The 22,128-nt window shown below is 37.5% G+C and overlaps 3 protein-coding genes, 1 long non-coding RNA gene and 1 other non-coding gene across 7 annotated transcripts; 4 read left to right on the top strand and 1 right to left on the bottom strand.

The window, feature by feature from the left end:
- LOC18778669 (protein CHUP1, chloroplastic) lies at positions 1,140–5,078 on the top strand. Its single transcript, XM_007213583.2, has 7 exons — positions 1,140–2,254; positions 2,445–3,377; positions 3,626–3,757; positions 3,957–4,138; positions 4,221–4,332; positions 4,414–4,557; positions 4,656–5,078. Exons 1-7 carry the CDS (start codon positions 1,469–1,471, stop codon positions 4,734–4,736), a joined length of 2,370 nt encoding a protein of 789 aa, XP_007213645.1. The 5' UTR covers positions 1,140–1,468; the 3' UTR covers positions 4,737–5,078.
- LOC109948967 lies at positions 5,100–6,758 on the bottom strand. Of its 2 annotated transcripts, XR_002271452.1 has the most exons (3): positions 6,588–6,757; positions 6,230–6,432; positions 5,100–5,298 (listed from the first exon to the last, which is right to left on the bottom strand). It is a non-coding gene; the product is annotated as an uncharacterized LOC109948967 (long non-coding RNA). The 2 variants fall into 2 exon arrangements; XR_002271451.1 differs by lacking the exon at positions 5,100–5,298 and having other exon boundaries at positions 6,081–6,432; positions 6,588–6,758.
- On the top strand, positions 10,560–11,698 carry LOC18780682 (protein G1-like1). The gene has a single exon (XM_007211825.2). It carries the CDS (start codon positions 10,788–10,790, stop codon positions 11,565–11,567), a length of 780 nt encoding a protein of 259 aa, XP_007211887.1. The 5' UTR covers positions 10,560–10,787; the 3' UTR covers positions 11,568–11,698.
- On the top strand, positions 14,623–14,693 carry TRNAG-GCC. Its single transcript has one exon. It is a non-coding gene; the product is annotated as a tRNA-Gly (tRNA).
- On the top strand, positions 15,261–21,075 carry LOC18778615 (serine/threonine-protein kinase tricorner). 2 transcript variants are annotated; one of them, XM_007213887.2, is made up of 14 exons: positions 15,261–15,396; positions 15,554–15,780; positions 15,883–16,057; positions 16,163–16,246; positions 16,464–16,705; positions 17,224–17,461; positions 18,338–18,417; positions 18,493–18,577; positions 18,810–18,941; positions 19,033–19,146; positions 19,238–19,285; positions 19,898–19,982; positions 20,164–20,220; positions 20,318–21,075. In XM_007213887.2, exons 2-14 carry the CDS (start codon positions 15,575–15,577, stop codon positions 20,458–20,460), a joined length of 1,689 nt encoding a protein of 562 aa, XP_007213949.1. In that variant the 5' UTR covers positions 15,261–15,396; positions 15,554–15,574; the 3' UTR covers positions 20,461–21,075. The 2 variants fall into 2 exon arrangements, with proteins under 2 accessions (XP_007213949.1, XP_020417664.1); XM_020562075.1 differs by having other exon boundaries at positions 15,266–15,349.

Genomic DNA, 22,128 nt, shown 5'->3' with positions numbered 1-22,128 from the left:
ATCGAAACACGACTCCTTTTATTTTATTTTAATACAAGCGATATTAGGTGTAGAGGATTCAAACACTATCTATGTCGAACCAAGACAAATTATCTTCCAGTATACTGAAGAGTGGTATTCGGCCAACAAACCAATTACAGGAACCTCTAATCAAACTTTGACTCAGTTGTCTTTGAACAGTCCCAATCTTGAAGTCTGTAAGATTAACTCAGATGGTAGTCGGAATAACACTACTAGTCATATTGGCGCTGCATGTGTGTTAGGAGATGCAATTGTTGCTCGGCTTAAGGGCTATTCTGTGAATTTGGGTATTGGCTCTGTCCTTGAGGCTGAATTGTGGGATATTTTCTGGGGACTTTCCCTAGCTTGGGATTCTAGGTTTCGAACTGTGGAAGTGGAAAGTGATTCCAAGTTTGCAGTGACTCTTCTTAATACTCTCGCTATTTCTACCCACCCCTTGTTCAGCATCATCAATTGTTGCAAATTAAAAATGAGTGCTGATTAGAATTACTCAATTTGACACATTTTTCGTGAACAGAGCTGTGCAGCTGATGCTTTGGCTGCTAAAAGTTTTGATTTTAATCCAGGTCTGCATATCTTTGATGGGGTGCCAGCTTGCATTACTGACATCTTGGCTGCTGATACAAGGGGAGACTCCAGGCCTCGTCTTCTTTAATTGACTTTCTTGTTTCCCTGGGCGTTAGCCCCCTCTGTTACTCCAAAAAAAATAAATAATAATAATACTTTGGATGTAGAACTACTTGTTGTTAACCACTTAAGCTACATGCCCCTTTTCGACAGAAAAAAAAAAAGCTACATGCATTTAAAATTTTAAAATTTTAAAAACTTCTATTTTATTAAACAAGGGATTTCTTAAAATATTATAAAAATAATAAAAATATACAAAATTAGTGAGAGATAAAACCGTAATTTCATTAATAAAATTAGTAAGCGTTTTTGTTGGTGTAAATAAAATTAGTCAATTTTTTATTTTTGGTAGGAAACGCAATTACAACTTAAATCCCCAACCCTCGGGTGTGGGACCCGGGCGCTGAATACGACCGTTGCACGCCCACCCTCGTATTCTTTCACTCTTCACGGAGAATGGAGAGATTCAAATTTCAAAAATTCAAAGTTGGCCAATAAAGAAAAGCTGCCACTTTACCCGCATAGCTCCCAACCGGTCTTGGAATCGGAGCTTTCATTACTACTACAAGTCCATAAGCAAGCGCCATTTCAAGCTTTAAGCCTTCCTTTTAGTCCCAACAAAAATATTTGAACTTTCAAATCCCATTTCATTGCACAACACAGCTCAAATCATGAGCTCACTCTCTCAGTTCAATATGTTTTTCAGTGTTATTTAAGGCCAGTTTGTGAAACCTCAGCTTTTGGTTGAATTTAGGACCACCCCTATTTCAGTTGAGTGCCATTTTCTAGGCCCTTTGTATAATCATTTTGGTTTTTCACAATGAGAGAAGAGAACCCATCAGAAAGCAGAGCAAGATCGATCAAGTTTTCTGACCAAAATCAGATACCAAAGTGCCAGAATGTGAAGGGCAATAGCAACGCTTCAAAGTTAAGGTCTGCTTCTTCATGGGGTTCTCATATTGTGAAAGGGCTTGCAGGAGACAAGAAGACCAAGGTTCAACCCATAGTGACAAACAAGAAACCGCCGCTAATGGGCTCTGATATGGCGAACCAGAAGAATTCATTTGTGCCTTCTCATCCACGCGTCAAGCGTTCGCTCATTGGAGACTTGTCATGCTCAGTCAATGGTAATCAAGTTCATCCTCAAATGCATCCCACCCATCGGAGACAGTCCTCTAGGGACTTATTTATTGAGCTTGATCATTTGAGAAACTTACTTCGAGAATCTAAGGAAAGAGAGTTCCAGTTGCAAGCTGAGTTATCGGAGTGTAAGCGAAACCCGAAAGTTTTAGACCTTGAGAGGGAGCTTGAGGTGAAAAGGATTGAGCTTGATGGTCTAGCTCGAAAAGTTGAGTTGCTGGAAGAAGAAAAAACTAGCCTCTCTGAGCAATTATCGGCATTAACATCGATTTTGGACAGGAATGAAGGAGTGACATTGAAAAAAGAAGAACAAGAAAGTTCAGTGGCATCAGCATCAGGGAGTGTGGAAATGGAGGTTGTGGAGTTGAGGCGCCTGAACAAGGAGCTACAGCTTCAGAAGAGAAATCTTGCTTGCAAGCTTTCGTCTGTGACATCCCAGTTGGCTTCTCTAGCAAAGGCTTCTGAGGTACTATCATATCAACTTTACTGATTGATTACTTAAATTGGGTACCTAAAGCTTTATGCTGAGCTTGGTAGTATAACTTTTAGATGATTTTCTTTTTCTTTTCTATTTTCATTAGCTTTACTGGATTATGTGAGTTAGTTGTCCTGGTTTACTTTGTTTACTTACTGCAATTTGTATTGGTTATTATCAGAGTGACATTGTTGAGAAGATCAAAGCTGAGGCATCTGCGCTAAGACATACAAATGAAGATTTGTGTAAACAAGTTGAAGGTTTACAAATGAGCAGGTTGAATGAGGTTGAGGAGCTAGCCTACCTGAGGTGGGTGAATTCGTGTTTACGAAATGAGTTGCAGAACTCCAATTCATGCTCCACAACAAATTCTGATAAGCCATTAAGCCCCGGTTCGTTTGAGAGGAGTAGTAAATCTGCTGGAGCATTGCCATCTAGAAGCAGCGAGTACTTAGAATACGGTAGTGTAAAGAGATTGAATCTAATAAAAAAGCTAAAGAAATGGCCTATTGCTGATGAGGACCTGCCCAACCTAGAATGCCCAGATGGTCTCTTGGATAAAAGTTGGGTTGATTCAGAGGAAGGTAGAAGTCCTAGAAGAAGACACTCAATAAGTGGATCTAAATGCTGTGCAGAAGAGTTGGTGCAGAGTAATAAGAGAAGGCAATCTGATGGTTTTATGTGTGCTCAAGAAATGGAGAAGGATACAGAGCCAGTAGCTTCTGAAAATTTTGATTTATTCTTTGGAAATTGTCATGAAATTAACAAAATTCCAGCTTCATTAGATGTGGAGAAAAGGGCCTTGAGAATTCCAAATCCCCCTCCAAGGCCTTCATGTTCCATTTCTCGTGGAACCAAAGTGGATGGTTCTGCCCAAGTTCCACCGCCACCGCCTCCACCACCCCCGCCACCTCCTCCCAAGTTTGCAATGAAGACTAGTACCACAGGAATGGTACAAAGAGCCCCACAAGTAGTTGAGTTTTATCATTCACTCATGAAGAGAGATTCTAGGAAGGATTCTTCAAATGGAGGAGTTTGTGATGGCCCAGATGTTGCAAATGTTCGTAGTAGCATGATTGGAGAAATTGAGAACCGATCATCACATTTGCTTGCTGTAAGCGTTCGCTTGCCAGTTGTATTTTTCTGCTTCAAGTTCATTTTCTACTAAAGCTATAGTTTTCCATTGTCAAATGCTTGCAACTTCCAAGCCTTTTTGGCGATTGAAATCTATCCATCCAACTGCTGACAAGAGATGGAGGAAAGAAATTTAATGCTCCCATGTCTCTCAGTAATGAGAGGGAGTAGGGTCTCTGGTAGACTAATGCAAATTCTTATTGATTGTAATCACCATTTCTTTTGCAGATAAAGGCAGATGTTGAGACTCAAGGAGAATTTGTGAATTCGTTGATCAGAGAGGTGAACAACGCAGTTTATCAAAACATTGACGATGTTGTGGCCTTTGTGAAGTGGCTCGATGACGAACTTTGCTTTCTTGTAAGTGTGATCTCTTTCATGACCGGGAAAACCATTTCATAGCTTTGTGTGCAATATAACTTGATCTACTGTAATATAATGGTGGATGTGTTTCAAATGGCACTGGGAAAGCTAAGCAAATATGAACAAGGCAAAGTGCTCAATATTATATGTCTGATCTTGCTGATTTTTACTATTATGCTGGCATTCTGTTGAAAAGGTGGATGAGAGGGCAGTCCTAAAGCATTTTGATTGGCCAGAAAAGAAAGCCGACACACTACGAGAAGCAGCATTCGGTTATAGAGATCTCAAGAAATTGGAGTCTGAAGTGTCTTCATACAAGGAAGATATAAGACTGCCTTGTGATATTGCCCTAAAGAAAATGGTCGCATTGTCTGAGAAGTAAGAACCTTCATTGGTGTTTTTGCTAGTAATTAATCTGTGGTAACTACAAACTTATCAAGTGTTTCCTTACCTCTTGCAGGATGGAGCGTACTGTTTATAACCTTCTCCGGACAAGGGAGCCCTTGATGCGTCATTGCAAGGAGTTTCAGATACCCACAGATTGGATGCTTGACAATGGAATTTTAAGCAAGGTAGACTTTTGTTGTTGTCTTGTCTATAAATGAAATACTCAACGCCTTTGCATCACATATGATTCACCGCCAATCCTGCAGATAAAGTTTGGCTCAGTCAAGTTGGCAAAGATGTACATGAAGAGGGTGGCCATGGAACTTCAGTCAAAGGCGGCAGCGGAGAAAGATCCTGCTATGGATTACATGCTGCTTCAGGGAGTGAGATTTGCTTTCAGAATTCATCAGGTTAGTAACATAAGAACTAAACATAGTAAAAACAAAGTGTGCGTTTTATTCCTTTTGAATATGTAGAAGATTGAATATGTTTCCTGATTGATATGCAGTTTGCAGGGGGATTCGACGCAGACACGATGCATGCGTTCGAGGAACTTCGTTACCTTGCTCATCTTCTTAACAAAAAGTAAAGAGGGAAAGGCGGTGGAAGGGGAAGGATTTAACAGAACATTTTTGGCTTACCATCTCAGTAAGCTTCATACGGAAACGTATAATACATTCCGTAGAAAGCAATCTGGCCAGACAACGTGTTTTGGTGTAGTTTTGAGTTTGGCTGTTAATGAGCTTGGTGTGAAAAATAGGAAAGGATTTAGGTTTGGGTTAATACTTAAAATTACCAGAAGTGAAATGATATGTTGCATGTATTGCAACGCTTCTTGTAATATGTAAGTTCAGAATTATACAAACTTGTAATCCTTCAAATCCCACAAACTTTTAATCAAGAATGGCTCATTAGGTATCCAGTAAAAAAATCGACAGATTTGCTTGGCCAATACTCAGAAGTTCAGAACTCATTTTCATTTAACAATTTGCACCAAGTGCACCAATGATTTTGCAATATAATGTGACAAATTTGTACATTCTCACACTAGCAACCTTTAATGGTCTAGTCATCATCCTATGGATCACAGTCCCTAATCTATTCTCCATAGTGTAGGCCGTTGTCAAATTTGAACCAAAACGTTCTGTACACTGCAGAAGTGAACAAGACAAAGTTAATCTTATGTGATTACCACTCAAAGTCCATACTGTTTCTTCACAGCATAAAATGACCTCAAAATGCAAAACAAGAATAGAAGCAGGTACATTCTCCTGTACCCTCAAATAAGATAAACTAAGACTAGCACCCATGATGACAAAGAGTAAAAGGTCTTGCGAAGAAAATGGTCACATAGTTGTAACTTGTATACAACCGGTTATATCTGGGCTCAAGCCGAAACAAAAAGCTATTAAATTTTTGGCTTCATAGAAGTGTTGCCTCAAAGGACCGCCTGGTATCAGGATAAAATGTTCCTGACCTTGACTGCTCAGGCACTAGGCATGTGTGAGGGCTATATGAACTCACCAGAGCAGGACGTCCTAGTATCACGGTAAATGCAGTCACACACTAAGCAGGACGTCCTAGTTTTCCCTTCCTACTCCTCACATCTGATTCAGAAAACTCTTACACACATTCCTCTTATAACAAACAGAAGGTCAAGAAACTAATCCAACTAAAGTAATGTCGAGAATCCTGTGGCACAATAGATCAAAAGGCAAGTCGACGAGGGAGTTTTAGCAGCTTCAGTGCTCCCCAGTCAATCAATATCTTAATTAGCTTTGCACACTAAGAAACTATCAACATGGAGTAACTCAAGCTGGACAATTGCTAGCCTAAAACTATCAGTTTGAATGAAGATGCATAAACACTAGGGCATCGAAGGTAGGTTACTTGCTCTTTAAGGAGAGGAACGGGGTAGATAACCAACAATAAATGGAACTAGACTGACAACCAGTCTTTGGGCAAATACCATTTGATGAATATATCAGAATAAAACATTGCATTAAAAAATAGCCATTAATTCAGTTATGAATGCAATTATATTAAAAAAAAAACACAAATATTCAGTGATTTGTGAATCACCATTCTAGTGGGCCAATAACCAGTTGATCATCAACAACCCATCGCAGCTCCACAAACCCTGATCAAAGTGAGCATCCGCAGACAAAGTAAAAGATTCGACAGGAAGCAAGAACTGCAACGGCGATATACGCAGAACACCAAATGCCAGCCGCCAACAACAATTTCAGCCCATCACAGTAGGCCATAAAAAATACCCCTCACACCTGAACCATCAATATCACATAAAAACCACCAAATTATATATAACACATCAAGCAACATACAGAAAAAAATCACCTAAAAGGATTTTTTTTTTTTTTGGACAAAATCTAAGGCGAGCTGATCAAAAGTTCATAGCACTGGAACGCAATATACATACATCAAATTGCTTGTAATCGATTGCCGATTCTTCTTGATATGACACTCTGAATGATTCAATTTAGAAAAGCGAAAGCCTTGATGCAATTCCAATGCAGCAATCAGAGAGAGAGAGAGAGAGAGAGGTTTTATTTTAACTTATCAACCTCATAATGAAAATGAAAGGGTTTACAAACGAAGTGGGCTTGCAGACTTATAGGAAATCCGCAATGTTGAAAATTCAAATATGGGCCCATACTTGAGCTTACTTTGTGTGGGCCTGGATGTAGATGATTATTTTCTCCCTTAATATTTTGTTTTAGGGCTAACATCCTTTGCCCCCCAAGGTTTAGGGTTATTTTTGAAATGGATCACAAAGTTTCAATTTTGTCAATTTACTCCCTAACATTTTAAAATTCGACCAATTTACACATTCTGTCAATTTGATAGTTTGGTCTTCTGTTAAATGATAACGTGACAAACGCAGGGTCCATCTTTTAGGTCGGGAAAAGGGGGTTTAGTGAGGAATCAGGATGAAGAAGAAAGGGGTTAGGAGGATGGGGGTTTGGTCAGGATATGGATTTGGGGGGCGGGGGCGGGTGTGGTTTGGTCAGGATGAGGGATAAGGGAGAAGGGAGTGGAGGGAACGGTGGGTCGGATGGGGGTGGGTGTGTGGCCGGTGATGGACTATGAGGATAGGGGGGATAGAGAGGTGGTGTGTGGTCATGTATATAGATAGAAGAACAAAGTTTTTTTTTCTTTTTTTTTTTTTAATTAAAAATCTTAATTGATTTTTTGGTAGTTGAGTGTTGAGAGAGAAGGGACGAGAGAAAAAGAGGTGGAGAGAGGTTTTTTTTTTCAATTTTTTATAAAAAAAAATATTTATCATGTGAGAGAGGAGAGAGAGAAAGGGGACCCACCTTTACACTTAACAGAAAACCAAATGGTCGAATTGATGGAACGTTTAAATTGGTCGAATTTTAAAACCTTATGGCGTAAATTGACAAAATTAAAACTTCATGGCCCATTTCAAGAATGACCTCAAACCTTTGGGGGGTAAAATGATGTTAGCCCTTTATTTTATATTTTAACAAACGATATGATATTTACAAAATACTTTTACAACGAGCCAATACACTCACAATAATGAGGCTAGCTACAATTAAGTATCGAACTCATCACAAATATATATCATCATCGTCATTCTATCATGTGAATCGAACATAAGATCTCCACATACTAAGTGGAGACAAATATTACTATATTAAAGGGTAGCTGGTAATTTAATTTTATAATTGAAGTAAAGAAATGTTTTGCTGGAATTATAAATAAGCAATATTGTTTGATTATGAAGTCTAAAAATTGTCGACCGGGTAAGTCCAACTGTCCAACAAACACAACAAACAAAATATTTTTTCTAGCTCGACAATGAAGAGTGAGACTATAATGAAGACATTGACGAGCGACATTTTGCTCCCCATTTTTGTCGTTTGATCCGTGAACTGATGTGAAGACTTCTCTTCAGGCAGCGTTAGATTTTGAAATAAATCAAACATTTTAAATGGTTGAAATTTTAAAATTTCGTTTATTTAGATAATTATTTTGAATCGCTTGCATTCTTAAAAATAATATCCAACTTGTTTAAACAAATAAACAAAGTTTATCCCACAATTATACTTGCAGCTCTATACTATTTAAAGTTTATAAATCCAAGTATTTATCCGTATAAAAGAAGAAAGAATACAGAAAATTTAACTGGTTTAAATAACCAATATAAAATGTTAAAAAATTAAGTTTTTCATGTCTATTGATGATGAAAGACTTTCATGCAACGGGAGTAACACTTTTTACTGATCAACAACGCAATGATACATAAAATAACTTTTCTACAATATTATTCTTGTTACAAGTAAGTTTTTTCTACTATTGATGTGATAAAACTATCAACTATCATCACAAAAAGTAACACCAAAGTTACTTTTTTACATATATGGATCACGAAAGTACAGATTGACTGATTCAGTGAAAACCTTGAATTGCTCAGTTAGAGATGCAGTCTATCAGTCCATTGTCATTCATTTCTCTCCCAATTGAGCAATACGTAGAGATCGAATTGGATATAAAGTAATTAATGTTACCATATATATAAATATAAACTTTTTTTTTAAAGCTCACTTTTCATTATTTAAATCATTTTAAAACTTATGACTGATGTGATGAGTGCACAAAACCTTAGTGCAAGAATAATTACCCGTGCGGGTAATTTCTTAAAACCATGATGCTTGGTTACAGGGTTTGAAAAGCAAAGGAGGACACGAGACTCTTTTGGCATAGACTATATATTTACTGTGTATGATACAGTGGCTGGCATATGTTGGAGCATTCAAAAGGGCAAGCAAGCAAAGCAACCCAAAAACCAAAATGAGGGATTTGCAGAGCTGAGAATCTTGGCGACCCACATGCACAAGCCCCAGCGCTAAATCTGGAAACAATGTGAAGAGGGAGGAGGAAAAGAAAGAAACAAGGCCTTTGTGTTGTGTGTTTGATTGATTCTAAATCAAAGGCAACAAAAAGCAGTGGACAGAAAATGAGTGCTCTTATATTGATTTGACATGCTTGACAAGATGTAACATTGCCCCCATCTCTCTCTCTCTCTCTCTCTCTCTCTCTCTCTCTCCAACTCAGTGCTATACAATAAATAGATTCAAAGAAGCAACCAAAAAAGTCTTATTAGTTGCACAGTCAATCAACATGATCGATCCGTATACCCCTAATATATAATCTTGTTGGGTTTCCATTTACCCTCCATAAATGCTCTCCTTTTCAGGATTCTCTCCCTATTTTCCTTTTACCTTTTTTATTATCTTTTCCTTTTTGAGTAACTTACAGAAATAATAAACATTATACGTATAAGTTACGTAAGAATTCATGAAAATATGTTACCATTGGTTGCTTATGCATGAGTGTATCCAATGGTGGACCTATACATTTTTAGCAGAAGTGCAATATTGACTAAGTATGAAAAATGGTTTTTCGGAATAATCATTTTCTTAAGATAATTTTTGGCGGCTTTTATTCCTTACACATCAAATAAGAAAACTTGATTTTATGAAATTTTAGTATGAAGTATATATTGACTTAATAAACTATCATTTTTAGCCTAAATCATGTTTTGCACTAAAACCGAATTTTCATATTTTGATTTGGTGGGAATTTGATTTTCTAGTATTTTTATTTGAATCCAAATGAAGGGTACTTCCTTATTTTTATTGTAAACTTAAATAAATGGAGTAATATAAAAATAACTAAAAGTAAAAGGACAAAGACATTTACTTAAATATTGAAAAAAGAAATAAGGTAATATGTACACCAGTTGAGCAAAGAGACAATTTAAAGCACCTACAATGATTATTCAGACGAAAGAAGGTGTAGCTACACCTCATTGCGCCTTACTAGGTTCACCAATGAATGTATCAATTGGAAATTTTTGACCCTGAATGCATGTACTAATTGTATAGACTTTATTGACAACAAAAGCTTGGGAGATGATGGGGGAGCACAGAGTGCACAGTGAGAGTCCGTTTTGCCCTAGCTAGGCTTAGGCCAGCAAAAACCTAGCACAGTAGCAGTGCTTTTGAGAAATAAATGTACACTGTGTGCATATATAAGCCAGTTTAATATTGGAACTGAAAAGTAGGGATGGTAATTTCGGGCACGACCTATAGAGTTTTGGGGGTGAGGGCGCTCAAATTGCCGCACTAGAATTAGGTTTCCAAAGGTTACCCACCAGTCCCATCCGCTGCCTAATCAGTCTTTTAATTCGCAGAAAATCATTCGTCCAGTTTTAGTGTTTCAAAAATACAGAGAGAGAGTAGAAAAAAGCAGGTAAGGTTTCGTATATGTGATCGATATGACGTTTATGAAGTGACATTCAAACTGTCATCACTTGCTTGCGCGACGTGGTTTTGTCTTTGCATGGGGCCCCCTTCTTTTGTCTCCTTCTCTTTCTTCTTAATAATGTCTCCCCCTCAGCCCCCCTCCCCTCGGCCCGGCCCCTACTTTATATACCCCTCAAAACACTCACACGTCTCTCGATCCACCCAGCGTATAAATTTCCAACCCCAAAGAGAACAATATTTATACCTGTACCCATCGCACTTGCTATATGAAATTCCCAATCTCTTCAATTTCTACACACACACACACTTGCTAATTTTTTGATATGTCAGCAGCAGCCGCCGCCGCCGCTGCAGCTGCAGTCTGCCGCTCCAGCTCGACCACCAGCAGCTCCAGCGGCGCCGACAACTACCACCACCACCAACAACAACAACACCGACCGTTAGTCACGCCGTCACTAACGGCAGCGCAGCCGGTGCTGAGCAGGTACGAGTCGCAGAAGCGGCGTGACTGGATCACGTTCGGGCAGTATCTCAAGAACCACAAGCCGCCGCTGACGCTGTCGCGGTGCAGCGGGGCCCACGTGCTGGAGTTCCTCCGGTACCTAGACCAGTTCGGGAAGACCAAGGTCCACGCGGACGTTTGTCCGTTCTACGGGCACCCCCACCCTCCCGCGCCCTGCCCCTGCCCGCTGCGCCAGGCGTGGGGCAGCCTCGACGCGCTCATTGGCCGGCTGCGGGCAGCGTTCGAGGAGAACGGCGGACAGCCCGAGACCAACCCGTTTGGAGCGCGGGCGGTGAGGTTGTATCTGAGGGAGGTGAGGGACAGCCAGGCCAAGGCCAGGGGTATTGCCTATGAGAAGAAGAAGAGGAAGAAAGTAGGGGCATCGCAACAACAACAGCAGCAACAGCAACAGCAACAGCAGCAGCAGGATGAGCCGGGGGAGGAGCAGCAGGGGCAACATGGTAATTTCGGTTCATCAGGTTATGGCTATGGTGTTCTCGGTGGGGGAAGTGATGGGTCATCAAATAGGGTTGTGCTTGTTGGGGCTGCTTCTTCCACTGCTGCTAGGGGCTCTATGATCCCTTTGTCAGCGCTAAACTAAATTAGCTAGTAATTATCCCCTTAATGATATAAATATCTTAGCTATCTAGCTAGTTGCATGATATGAAAAGAATGTAAGGGCTTTTGATATTTTGTGTTAATTAACCTTTTCTTTAATCCGGCAACTAAAAATAGACCCTTAATTAGTGCTAGATCATCTTTTGATTAGCCAAAGGGTTTCCTCCTAATTTATTTGTTTTAATTAACCAAAATTAGATTTTATTACGAACAAAATAGAGAAACAACAAGTGCATTATTGTTAGTATTATAAAGAAAAAAATGGTGTCAGATCAATAAGTGCATTATTGTTTGTATTATAAACGGTGATAGGGAAACAACATTAGGCCAATAGTACAATTCTTCTGTTCAAAATATGGTAACTAAAATCAGAAGGGTATTCAAATCAGACAATATCTTCGTTAGAAGACAGAGAGAGAGAGAGAGCCAAACGAAATAATTTATACATTTATCTTATTTGTCCCTCGAAATATATAAACAAAACTTGAATAGAGGAAATTGTTTGCAGACATGGCTTTAATAAAGATTGCTAGAACGGATGAGCTTTTTAAATCTACATTCGAGTTTGAATTCCTCACATTTTGTAATTTATATTAATTTAAAGGACCATCACTTGTTTTCATTTATGTTTCTATGTAGATGGAAGAAAAGAGGATAGGTTAAATCAAACTAAAACACTCTGGAAAAAATAAAATAAAATTTCTAACTAAAACAATCCCCTTTTACTCAGGAATTCTTCAAATAATTTTATTTGAGGGACACCCTTTAGGGTACCATACAAATTTTTTTTCTAATGATCCGAACCACCTATTTTTTTAAGTCTACATTCATAGATCATTCTTGCAAAACATTAGACAAATCATAAATATTATCCTACAAAATCAATTAATATGATGCTTTAAAAAAGTACTAAAATTTCAATAACACAATTGAGTGGTCAATCGATATCGAATTCAAGTGGTTTTTTGTAAATATAATTTTTGAATGATTATCTAAAACATAGAGGATTCGAAATAGTGAAATACAATGCAGAATAAACCTTACAAGAATATCTCTAAAATAAGTTAATTTAAAAAATACCTCAGTAAAAGGGTACTGATATTTGATTCTTCTTATTATCTCTCATGCATATATAACTAGATCGTTTAAATTCTTGCATTTGTTCTTTAGTAGCTGAAACGGTAGAGGATATGGTTTACATTTTTCTACAATATCTTGATCGTGTGCTATTATGCTGACAAAATCATGTTCTTTTGCTTTAATTATATATATATATATATATATATATAAATCATATTCCTTCTTTTGTCTTAGTCAAACACGCAATGAAAAGATTACTAAGAGACACTGTTAGGCTTAATTCTGAAGTACACCTCCCTCTAATATATCTTGATTATCGCATGTGCATAATTAAGTTGGTTAATTAATTAATCAATTAGGTTAAATTATAAGTTTTATTAGGGCTGTCCCTTATACTGAGACATATTTTTACATCCACATATAATTTATATAATTAGGAAGACTAAGATCTCATATTGACACCTCACATTTCCTATCTTGACAAAGTAGTGGTCGAGAAAAGGCTTCTGCTCTGTTATATATATAGAGTTTATAGGACAAATTTTTCGTCCAACTTTAGTCTAATGACCTAATGAGTCAACAGTCGTACATATGCGTTTCTTCATCTTTCGGTATTTCATATTAAAATGCTTTCCCTTCTTTTTTTTTGGGATTACACAACACTGACAAGGTTTTCATACATCTTATACATTCAGAAAGATTATCATACGCACGTATTTTTTTAGATTCTGTAACATATGAGAATATGATGGTTTTTTTAGAGTGCCAATAACATCTTTCGAACACAACGTTCGTAATCACTTTTTATTCCTAAGCGTTAATTTATGATTTTGGAAAACCATAAGCCGCGTGAGAAAAGCCTACGTAACACAACTATACTGTAGATATATATTCCTGTTAACTTGTGAAGGAGATGATTATGAATGTTGCATCTTGCCTGGAACACAAGTTATTGGGACCTAAACTGTAATCGAGTCAATCTGAGCCAACTAGTTCACTTGAGAATTTAGTTTTTGGTGTAGTTAGGTACATCGATCGTCTTTAGCTTGTCAGTGTGGTACTCTTTCTTTCTCTGAGTCCTAAAAAGTTGTATGCTTTTGCCGCAAAAGAAAAAGCATACATACAGCTCATGAAAACCGCAGCCCCGTTTGTACGTTGCCATGTCTTTTGGCACCACCCTATTATAGAAGTACGTGGCTTAGGCAAAACTAATGATTCTGATTAGGACCTAATTAAAGGTACAAATAAATGATTCTGGTAAGATAAGGGGATTAGGTCCATGGAAATATGGGTTGGGTTGGGTTCTGTCCTAACTTTAAGCAACAGAAGGTGGTGGGTTTAGAAAGTGATTAGCTTTCCTACCCGCCATTGGTCTCTCGACGACTAATCATTCTCTTGACCCTAGGCATGCAATCAAATATCTTTGTGCTGTAAAATGTCTAATCAAATGATCAAAGATTTACAAACACCAGCTGTGCCTGCCTTAATAACAAATCTAAATTAATTAATTAAACAAGTACGTATTTTAGGCTCCATTTGGATTGAGGGTTTCCAATAAATGATTTGGAGTTGATAACATTATTGTTAGGTTTGCTTTAAAAACAACATAGTACATTTGAAATGCACTACATTTAAGGAATCATTTGAAATTTCATTTATTCTCTTCCATGCATAAATGAATTGTAATACTCTATACATACAATTTCACTTTACAATATCATATAAATTCATAAATTTGACGTCCTTCTATTCAAATGAAGCCTTAATCTGTATGCATGAACTATCGCTATACGATCGAACTAAGCTAATAACTTCAATTATTATGTAGTACTAGAACATAACTACCTATTATAATACGAGTCGACGTGTTGTAATTAGTGTGTTTAGAAGAAACCAATAACTAAGCCATGTCAAGATAGCCGGTTATTAAAGGATTTCGGGGCAAGACTAACAACAAGGCACCAGTGGTCTAGTGGTAGAATAGTACCCTGCCACGGTACAGACCCGGGTTCGATTCCCGGCTGGTGCAGCAGCTTTTTAACGTCTTTTAAATTTATTGTCTTCTGTCAACAAAAGTTTTTCTTTTTTCGGTGATATTCTTCTCACCAAAATTTCACCTACTCATTGAAAAAAGAAAGCAATCTCAAACCATGGTTTAGTTTCCCACGCGTTTTCAAAAAGACAAGATCAACCCAGGTTACGCAGAATCCCACGTGGACGGTCGCGATTCAGCTGCCCTCAAAAAACGCGTTAAGCCCAATTTCGCGCGCCTTTATGCCCCTCCGACATGGCAAACCGGTCCACATTCGTGCCATCACGATGGCCGCCACGTGTCGGTCTCAGACCCCAACTGCCGGTTACTTCTGCCGCCCGTTACCGGTTGGAAGGACCACCTTAACGCGACGGCAAGGTCCTTATCGACGTCATCGTGACTCTCACGACTCATAATAAACATCGCAAACTCCCATATTTCCCCATAATACCCTTCCGCCCCTAGACCGCTGTCTTTTCTCCACAACGATTAACAAGAGGGTAGGTTAGTAATTTCAAAATCCTGTCTGAATTAATTAATTAAAATGGAATTAAATTATTCTTCTTTTTCCTCCTGAGCCTTCTTCTGAGTTGTCTGAGTGAAGAAGGAAGCAGAAGAGAAAGTCCTTTGCCTGCTCTCGGTTGAATCATTCAGTTAAGAAAAGTTTTCACGTGAACTCCCGATGCGATCTCTGCAATCAGTTAGTATTATAATTTCAAATTCACTAACCAAAAATATTATCTTTTTTCTGATCGTTCTTTTTTTTTTTTTCTTTCTTTTTATGCTTGTAATTTAATCAATATATTTTCAACGGTTGGGGATCGAGTTTAATTGGATAATTGTGGATTGAATCGCAGAGAGGCCTTTGAATTTCAGCTATGGATTCTGCACGGAGTTGGCTTCAGAAGTTCCAGCCCAGAGCGAAGAAGAAGGGAGCGGAGAGTGCAAGAGACGAGCAGGAGAAGTCTGCTTCTGTCGATGAGGCGCCTTCCGACGTGACCAAACAGAAGGTCGAGGCAGCCAAACAGTACATTGAGAACCATTACAAGTCTCAAATGAAGTGCTTGCAGGACAGGAAAGAGAGGTGACTAACTATGACTCGGGTCAAAATTGTATAGCGTTGTTGAATTGAAGCGAATGCTGTGGAATTTTAGTTTCAATTTGGTCTTTTTATGTCGAATTACAGGCGTTGGATGCTGGAAAGGCGGCTCGCCGATGCCGATGTTTCGCAGGAGGATCAGATGAATGTTCTGAAGTATTTGGAGCAGAAGGAGACGGAGTATATGCACCTTCAGAGACATAAAATGGGGGTTGATGACTTTCAGCTTTTGACAATTATAGGAAGGGGGGCATTTGGAGAGGTTCTCTTCTTGCTTGTTTGTACCGTTGTATGTTGTTGTCAGTGGACTTGTTTGTTTATATCAAATGCATTGGCTTTATATTGTATTTGCTGCAAAAAAATGCAGGTGAGAATTTGCAGAGAGAAATCTACTGGCCATGTGTATGCCATGAAAAAGCTCAAGAAATCGGAGATGCTCCGAAGAGGCCAGGTACTTCTTTACCAGTGGTACCATTGCTATTTCATATGCTTTAAATTAAGTCCATAATTCTGGCTAAATATTGCTGAAGAACTATGAATTTCATCTTAGTTGTGTGAAATGAAATTGTCCGCCCAAAAAGAAAGGAACTTTTAATAAATATTTTTGTTTCTCTACTTGTGTGATTCATAAATTCATCTTCATTCATACTTCTTTTCTTTCATGGAAGGTGGAACATGTTAAAGCTGAAAGAAATCTTCTTGCTGAGGTCGATAGTGCTTACATCGTTAAGCTCTACTGCTCCTTTCAAGATGATGAGTTTTTGTATCTTATAATGGAATATCTTCCTGGAGGTGATATGATGACATTGCTAATGCGCAAAGATATCTTGACTGAAGATGAAGCCAAGTTTTATGTTGGAGAGACAGTCCTTGCCATTGAGTCTATTCACAAGCACAACTACATCCACAGGTTGTTATGTCATTTATTTTTGCTTTTACTGAGTTGGCTCTCAATCACCCATTGATTAGACTTGGAATATAGTTAGTGTAGGCAGACGCAGAATCTTGTAGGTGGTTTACCTACTAATATCTAAACGTAATATCCTACTTTCAAAATGTGTGCCCTTGAACTTTAAAATATTTTCGTATGGATTTAGTTTTGCCAATGATGTTCTTAGTTAACATTTCCAGAAGGTTAAAATAAATAAAACTTAGTCCTACATGTTCTTTGTTTGTTTCAATACTGGTAACAAAGGTAAAATGATAAATGTTACTGACAATCATTCTGTCAGACATTTAATTATGATATAATTGATATGAACCTTAAGTTATTTACATGTAACCTTTTGCACAGTCTTATGATCTGACAGTTATCCTTGAGGTTTGCATGTGTTGGCTTTATTTATTACATAACTGTGCTTATTTTAGTTGCTTATGAGATGAACACTTCAAATGTCATGTGAGCGTGAATTTCAATATCTTTTGTAGGGATATTAAGCCTGATAATTTACTGCTCGACCGTTATGGCCACATGAAGCTTTCAGATTTTGGGTTGTGTAAGCCTTTGGGCAGTAATAGCTTTCCAGATCTTAGTGAGAATGAAAATGCAGGTGGAAGAAATTCGAAATCCCCCTCTGAGAGTCATAAGCATTCTAATCTTCCTACAACACCAAAACGAACCCAGCAGGAACAGTTATTGCACTGGCAAAAGAACAGGCGAATGTTGGTATGTTCTGTCTTTTCTGTATTTACTCATGTTGTGAGTGGCATCGGTGGGCTAATAGGGATGAGATTTCTTTTCTAGACATTAAATTAGAGTTGCTGTGGTGGGACTGGGGACATACATTTAGCAAAGAAAGTAATACATGAATTGATATGAATTAATAAAATGAAAGAGCAATTGTGACTTCTTTGTTTGGCAAGCTCGTAAAGCTTCCTATGTGCCCGGTACTTCCCTTGCCTGTGGTTCCCTTTGCACAGCTGTGTACCCATCTTCTGAAGGCTCATAAGAAATAACGTAGTTGATTTTAGAGGGATTGCTTTTTGGGTCAAAGAGTCTTAGTTGCTGTACTCTTAAGTTGTAGGCATAGTGTTTTGTATTGCTGTCCAGATAGTTGGATCTCTTGTCTGTGACCTGACATTAGATTGTAATTTGTCGACTTTGATTGAATAAATTCTTTGTTTCTCATAAAAAAAATACAAAAGGGTAATATTAGACTCCCATTGCATGCATTAGAACTTTGGTTGGGGTGTTTCTATGGCCGTGCGCTAGATTATGATTCTGATATTTCTTCTAAATCTTGAGGAAGCAAGGAAGAATAAATATATTATTCAGGAATTACTTAAACTGGTTCTTTGTACTGACAGAATGGAATGTGCACTCACAGATATTAATTAAAAACGGATGCAGGACAGGAATAATCATATCTTTAGGGAAAATATATTATTTTCTTGCTTTGCTGTGTTTCTTACAATTTAAATTTCGGACATGAACTTGTTTTTAATTTCTTTTGTCCATTAATTAGGATCTGCTTTTGTTTTGGTGTTTTGTAATAAATGTTCAGTTATTTACATATAAATGGCCTTTTCATATGCCATTTAGGCTTACTCAACAGTTGGAACTCCAGACTACATTGCTCCGGAAGTATTGCTGAAGAAAGGATATGGAATGGAATGCGACTGGTTAGTTACTTTTCCCGCACATGTTTCACCTTAAGACATGTTTCCGACTGGTTAGTAATCAGATATTTCTGTCAGGTGGTCTCTTGGTGCAATCATGTATGAGATGCTTGTGGGATTTCCACCTTTTTATTCCGAAGAACCGATGTCAACATGCAGAAAGGTAAATTGAATTTTGATTTTTTGTTTGACCATTTGTAATATGCAACATTCAGATTTCTGAATAGGTTTAACAGTCCAGATTTAAGAAATGGAGTCTCGCTATATCCTTAATAATTTGTGACTATTTGAATTCTGGAACTATAATTATTTCTTAAGCCGTATTAATTGGGAATCTCCTGCTGACATCTCATTTGTATATTCTTATCAAACAAATGGTTAGTTATGCCATGCAGATTGTTAACTGGAGAACTCATCTGAAATTCCCAGAGGAAGCAAAGCTCTCTCCTGAGGCTAAGGATCTCATTTGCAAGCTCCTCTGCAATGTTGAGCAGAGGCTTGGGACGCAAGGAGCTCATGAAATAAAAGTTAGCATACATGGAACTCTTTCTCATTATTGGTTGATGGGTGTTTTATTTTTTTAAGGATAAAAAGTTGAAATGTTTTTCCTTGTGTTAGGCACACCCGTGGTTTAAAGGGTTACAATGGGATAGATTATATCAGATGGAAGCTGCTTTTCTACCAGAGGTTAACAATGAATTAGATACTCAAAACTTTGAGAAGTTTGATGAGGTGAGGAATTTTTCAATATGGTTGTTGTGTTCGTGCAATACTATTTACCAGCTTGCCATTATCTTAAATGCTGTTCTTTTCATGGTTGCAGTTGGGGACTCCAGCAGAGACTTCATCAAAATCTGGTCCATGGAGAAAGGCAAGTATCAAAGTGCACTTGATTTTGCATCTGTATATTCAGAATACCTATAGCGCATTAGTGACACTCATTAGGGTGGTATAAACACAGATTTATGGTTTAAATGCACTTTTGGGATCTTTATTTATAAAAGAAAATGTAATTTTTCAATTCCACTTCCTTTTCACCTCAATACTTATGCTAGATATGTAACTTATTTATACGTTCATGATCAGAATTTTCAATCAATTACTACAGATATAAACACACATTGCGTGGGATTGCACTTGATTTTCATAAAATTCATTAGGTTTATGCAAATCGTTATATCTTATCAGAAAATACAAGTGATTATATCATATCATAGATAATTGGAAAATCAAATTTTATCCTATAAATTTTTAAAGGGTTATACCTAATTCTTCTTGAAGTAGTATGGTTTAGCCTAGGCTTGCTTCTGTTTCCAGCCTCTCAGACGTTACTTTTTTCCTGGGTTGAGTTTTCCTTTTCAAAATTGGACATGGCGCAAATGACAAAACACATCCAACACATCCTCCTTTCTTATTTCTGTGCTAGTGCTAGTCTATTTTGCTCTCTGTTGACTGATCAATCATGTACTTTCATTCATTCCAGATGCTTTCTTCCATGGATACGAATTTTGTCGGTTATACCTACAAGAATTTTGAAATTGTGGATGAGCATCACATGCCTGGTATTGGTAAGTATTACTCGGTAAATTGTTAAACAAAGAAACTAGCTATTGATAAGAATTAATGTGTATAAATAGACATAAACCACTATATTTCAATTGTTAGCAATTTTATCTGTGCTGAGGGCGTGGCATTTGGCCGATATAATCTTAGAGCTTCATTGACCTTTAAATGCACACTCTGATGCAGCTGAATTGAAGAAAAAGAACAAGCCGCCAAAGCGACCATCTATTAAGTCATTGTTTGGTAAGTGCTTATTGCAATCAAAGTTTCTCAATATTATCTTTTTAGTTCTAGATTGTATTGGCAGTCTCAAACCTCCCCTTGGTTTGCTGTTTTCCAGACACACCTGATCCTCCAGACCCATCAGTTCAAGGAAACTCTCCCCACCGTTTGCCCAACCAGTTGGGTGCCTCAGAAGGCTCTCAGCCGTCACGGCAATCTGCTAGACCCCCACAACATCAACACAAACCTCCACGAAGATAACAAGAAAAGTGCACATTACTAGTTATTTCCCACAGGTGGAAGGAAATTGATAGAGAAGTTTACAAAACTGCAAAGGCAAGATAGGAAAATGGTAGCTGAAAGGCTCAGTTTAAGTGCTTTCGTAAGTATAATCGTCTTGTGCATTATTAGCAGGGATGTCCATTTACCACATAATCACTTAGATTAGAGGAAAAGATGTCAGGCTTCACAATTAGGCTCTGATAAATGATTTATTTGTTAAGTTGTTGTAGATTGAGGTCATGGCCACACTGCTTTCGTTGCTTTTAGAGTAGGCTGATAGCACATATAGTCGATTATGTCCAAATTATTGTCGACTTCTAAGCTTGTAGCGAGCTTTGTCGCGATGATTTATGTTTGTGTAAAGGGGGAGTGACAAAGCATATGGTTTAGAAGTGAGTTAAGTGACACTAAATTATTCTTTCCCACCCAGGCCATGTAAATTTTTTCATAATTTTTCTTGTAAACTGCATATGCAACCAGGAGCATTTTCATAGATTGAGAACCTCTGACTGGCAGCAGTCTTCTGTCTTTTGACTTGTTGCCGCCCTTCTGTTCGGTGATACGCTTGATACAGAGTTCAGATTTATTTATTTGTTTTTGGTCTTGGCAATTATTTACAAATCTGTTTAGAATAGAGGGAGAGATGGCATCATGGTAAATAAAACAAAAAATCATCTCTCATCCTTCATGTGATTTACCAATAGAATTCTTAAAAATCACATGCTTATTTAAATAAAATAAAATCTCTAAAGAATTTAGAAATTAATATTTTACGTAACATTTATAGCTATATATTGAATTTCATAATCCACTAAATAAAGTTAAAACAGGTCATTTTATCTCTCACCATTCTTGTCTCTCCCTAAAACAAAAAAATTTAAACTTACCGAATGGTCCCACTCTTTCCTTTTAATTTCTTCACTTCCTTCTATTGGTGTAATTGATATTATAAATTTATAATGTGGGTGGATAGTGACACGCTCTCGACTGTTATATTGCAAGTTGAAGTCATTTTTCATTAGGCTAGTTGAGATCATTTTTCATTAGGCTAGACCTCGTTGGCTATACATATACAAATTTTAGAATTAATCTATTGTGACAGGGTTTTATTAATCAACAACAAATTATTAATCCACTAAACAAACAAGAACAGTGGTGCGCAACTTAAAGATGACTTCTATCTATGCTGTCTGCTGAGCTTTCAAAAACTACAATTTTCTTTATTTGCCCAAGTACTTAATGATTAGCAAAACCTTGAACTGTGTTTCCTATATGACAAAAGGGATAGAGAGATAAACAACAAGAAAAGAAGCACAAAAAAAGATATGCAAGGCTGCTTGTAGTGAAGCAAGGACTGCGGTTTTCCTCAACTAGAACTTCACTTTAAAAGGAGCACGGGTAGATAGGATAGGATCTCTAAAACAATCCCCAGAATAAAAAGACAAAAAGCTTTTTTAAACTTCTTCTCACCGGAAGTAAAGTCATTATAATTTATAATCACATGGGGAAGGGCCACGTGGCACATCAAACAAGGGCTTAATTATCCCCTAAACCCTTAATTTAATTATTAATCACGTTATATATGAAAAGATAGACAATTGTTGAGTTCCCCACGCATGGGATTATGTTAGATTACAATATTATTCT

This window comes from Prunus persica, chromosome G4, assembly GCF_000346465.2.
Source record: "Prunus persica cultivar Lovell chromosome G4, Prunus_persica_NCBIv2, whole genome shotgun sequence".
Lineage (NCBI taxonomy): Eukaryota > Viridiplantae > Streptophyta > Magnoliopsida > Rosales > Rosaceae > Prunus > Prunus persica.
The sequence above is the reverse complement of the archived record's forward strand: the minus strand, read 5'-3'. Positions and strand labels throughout refer to the sequence as shown.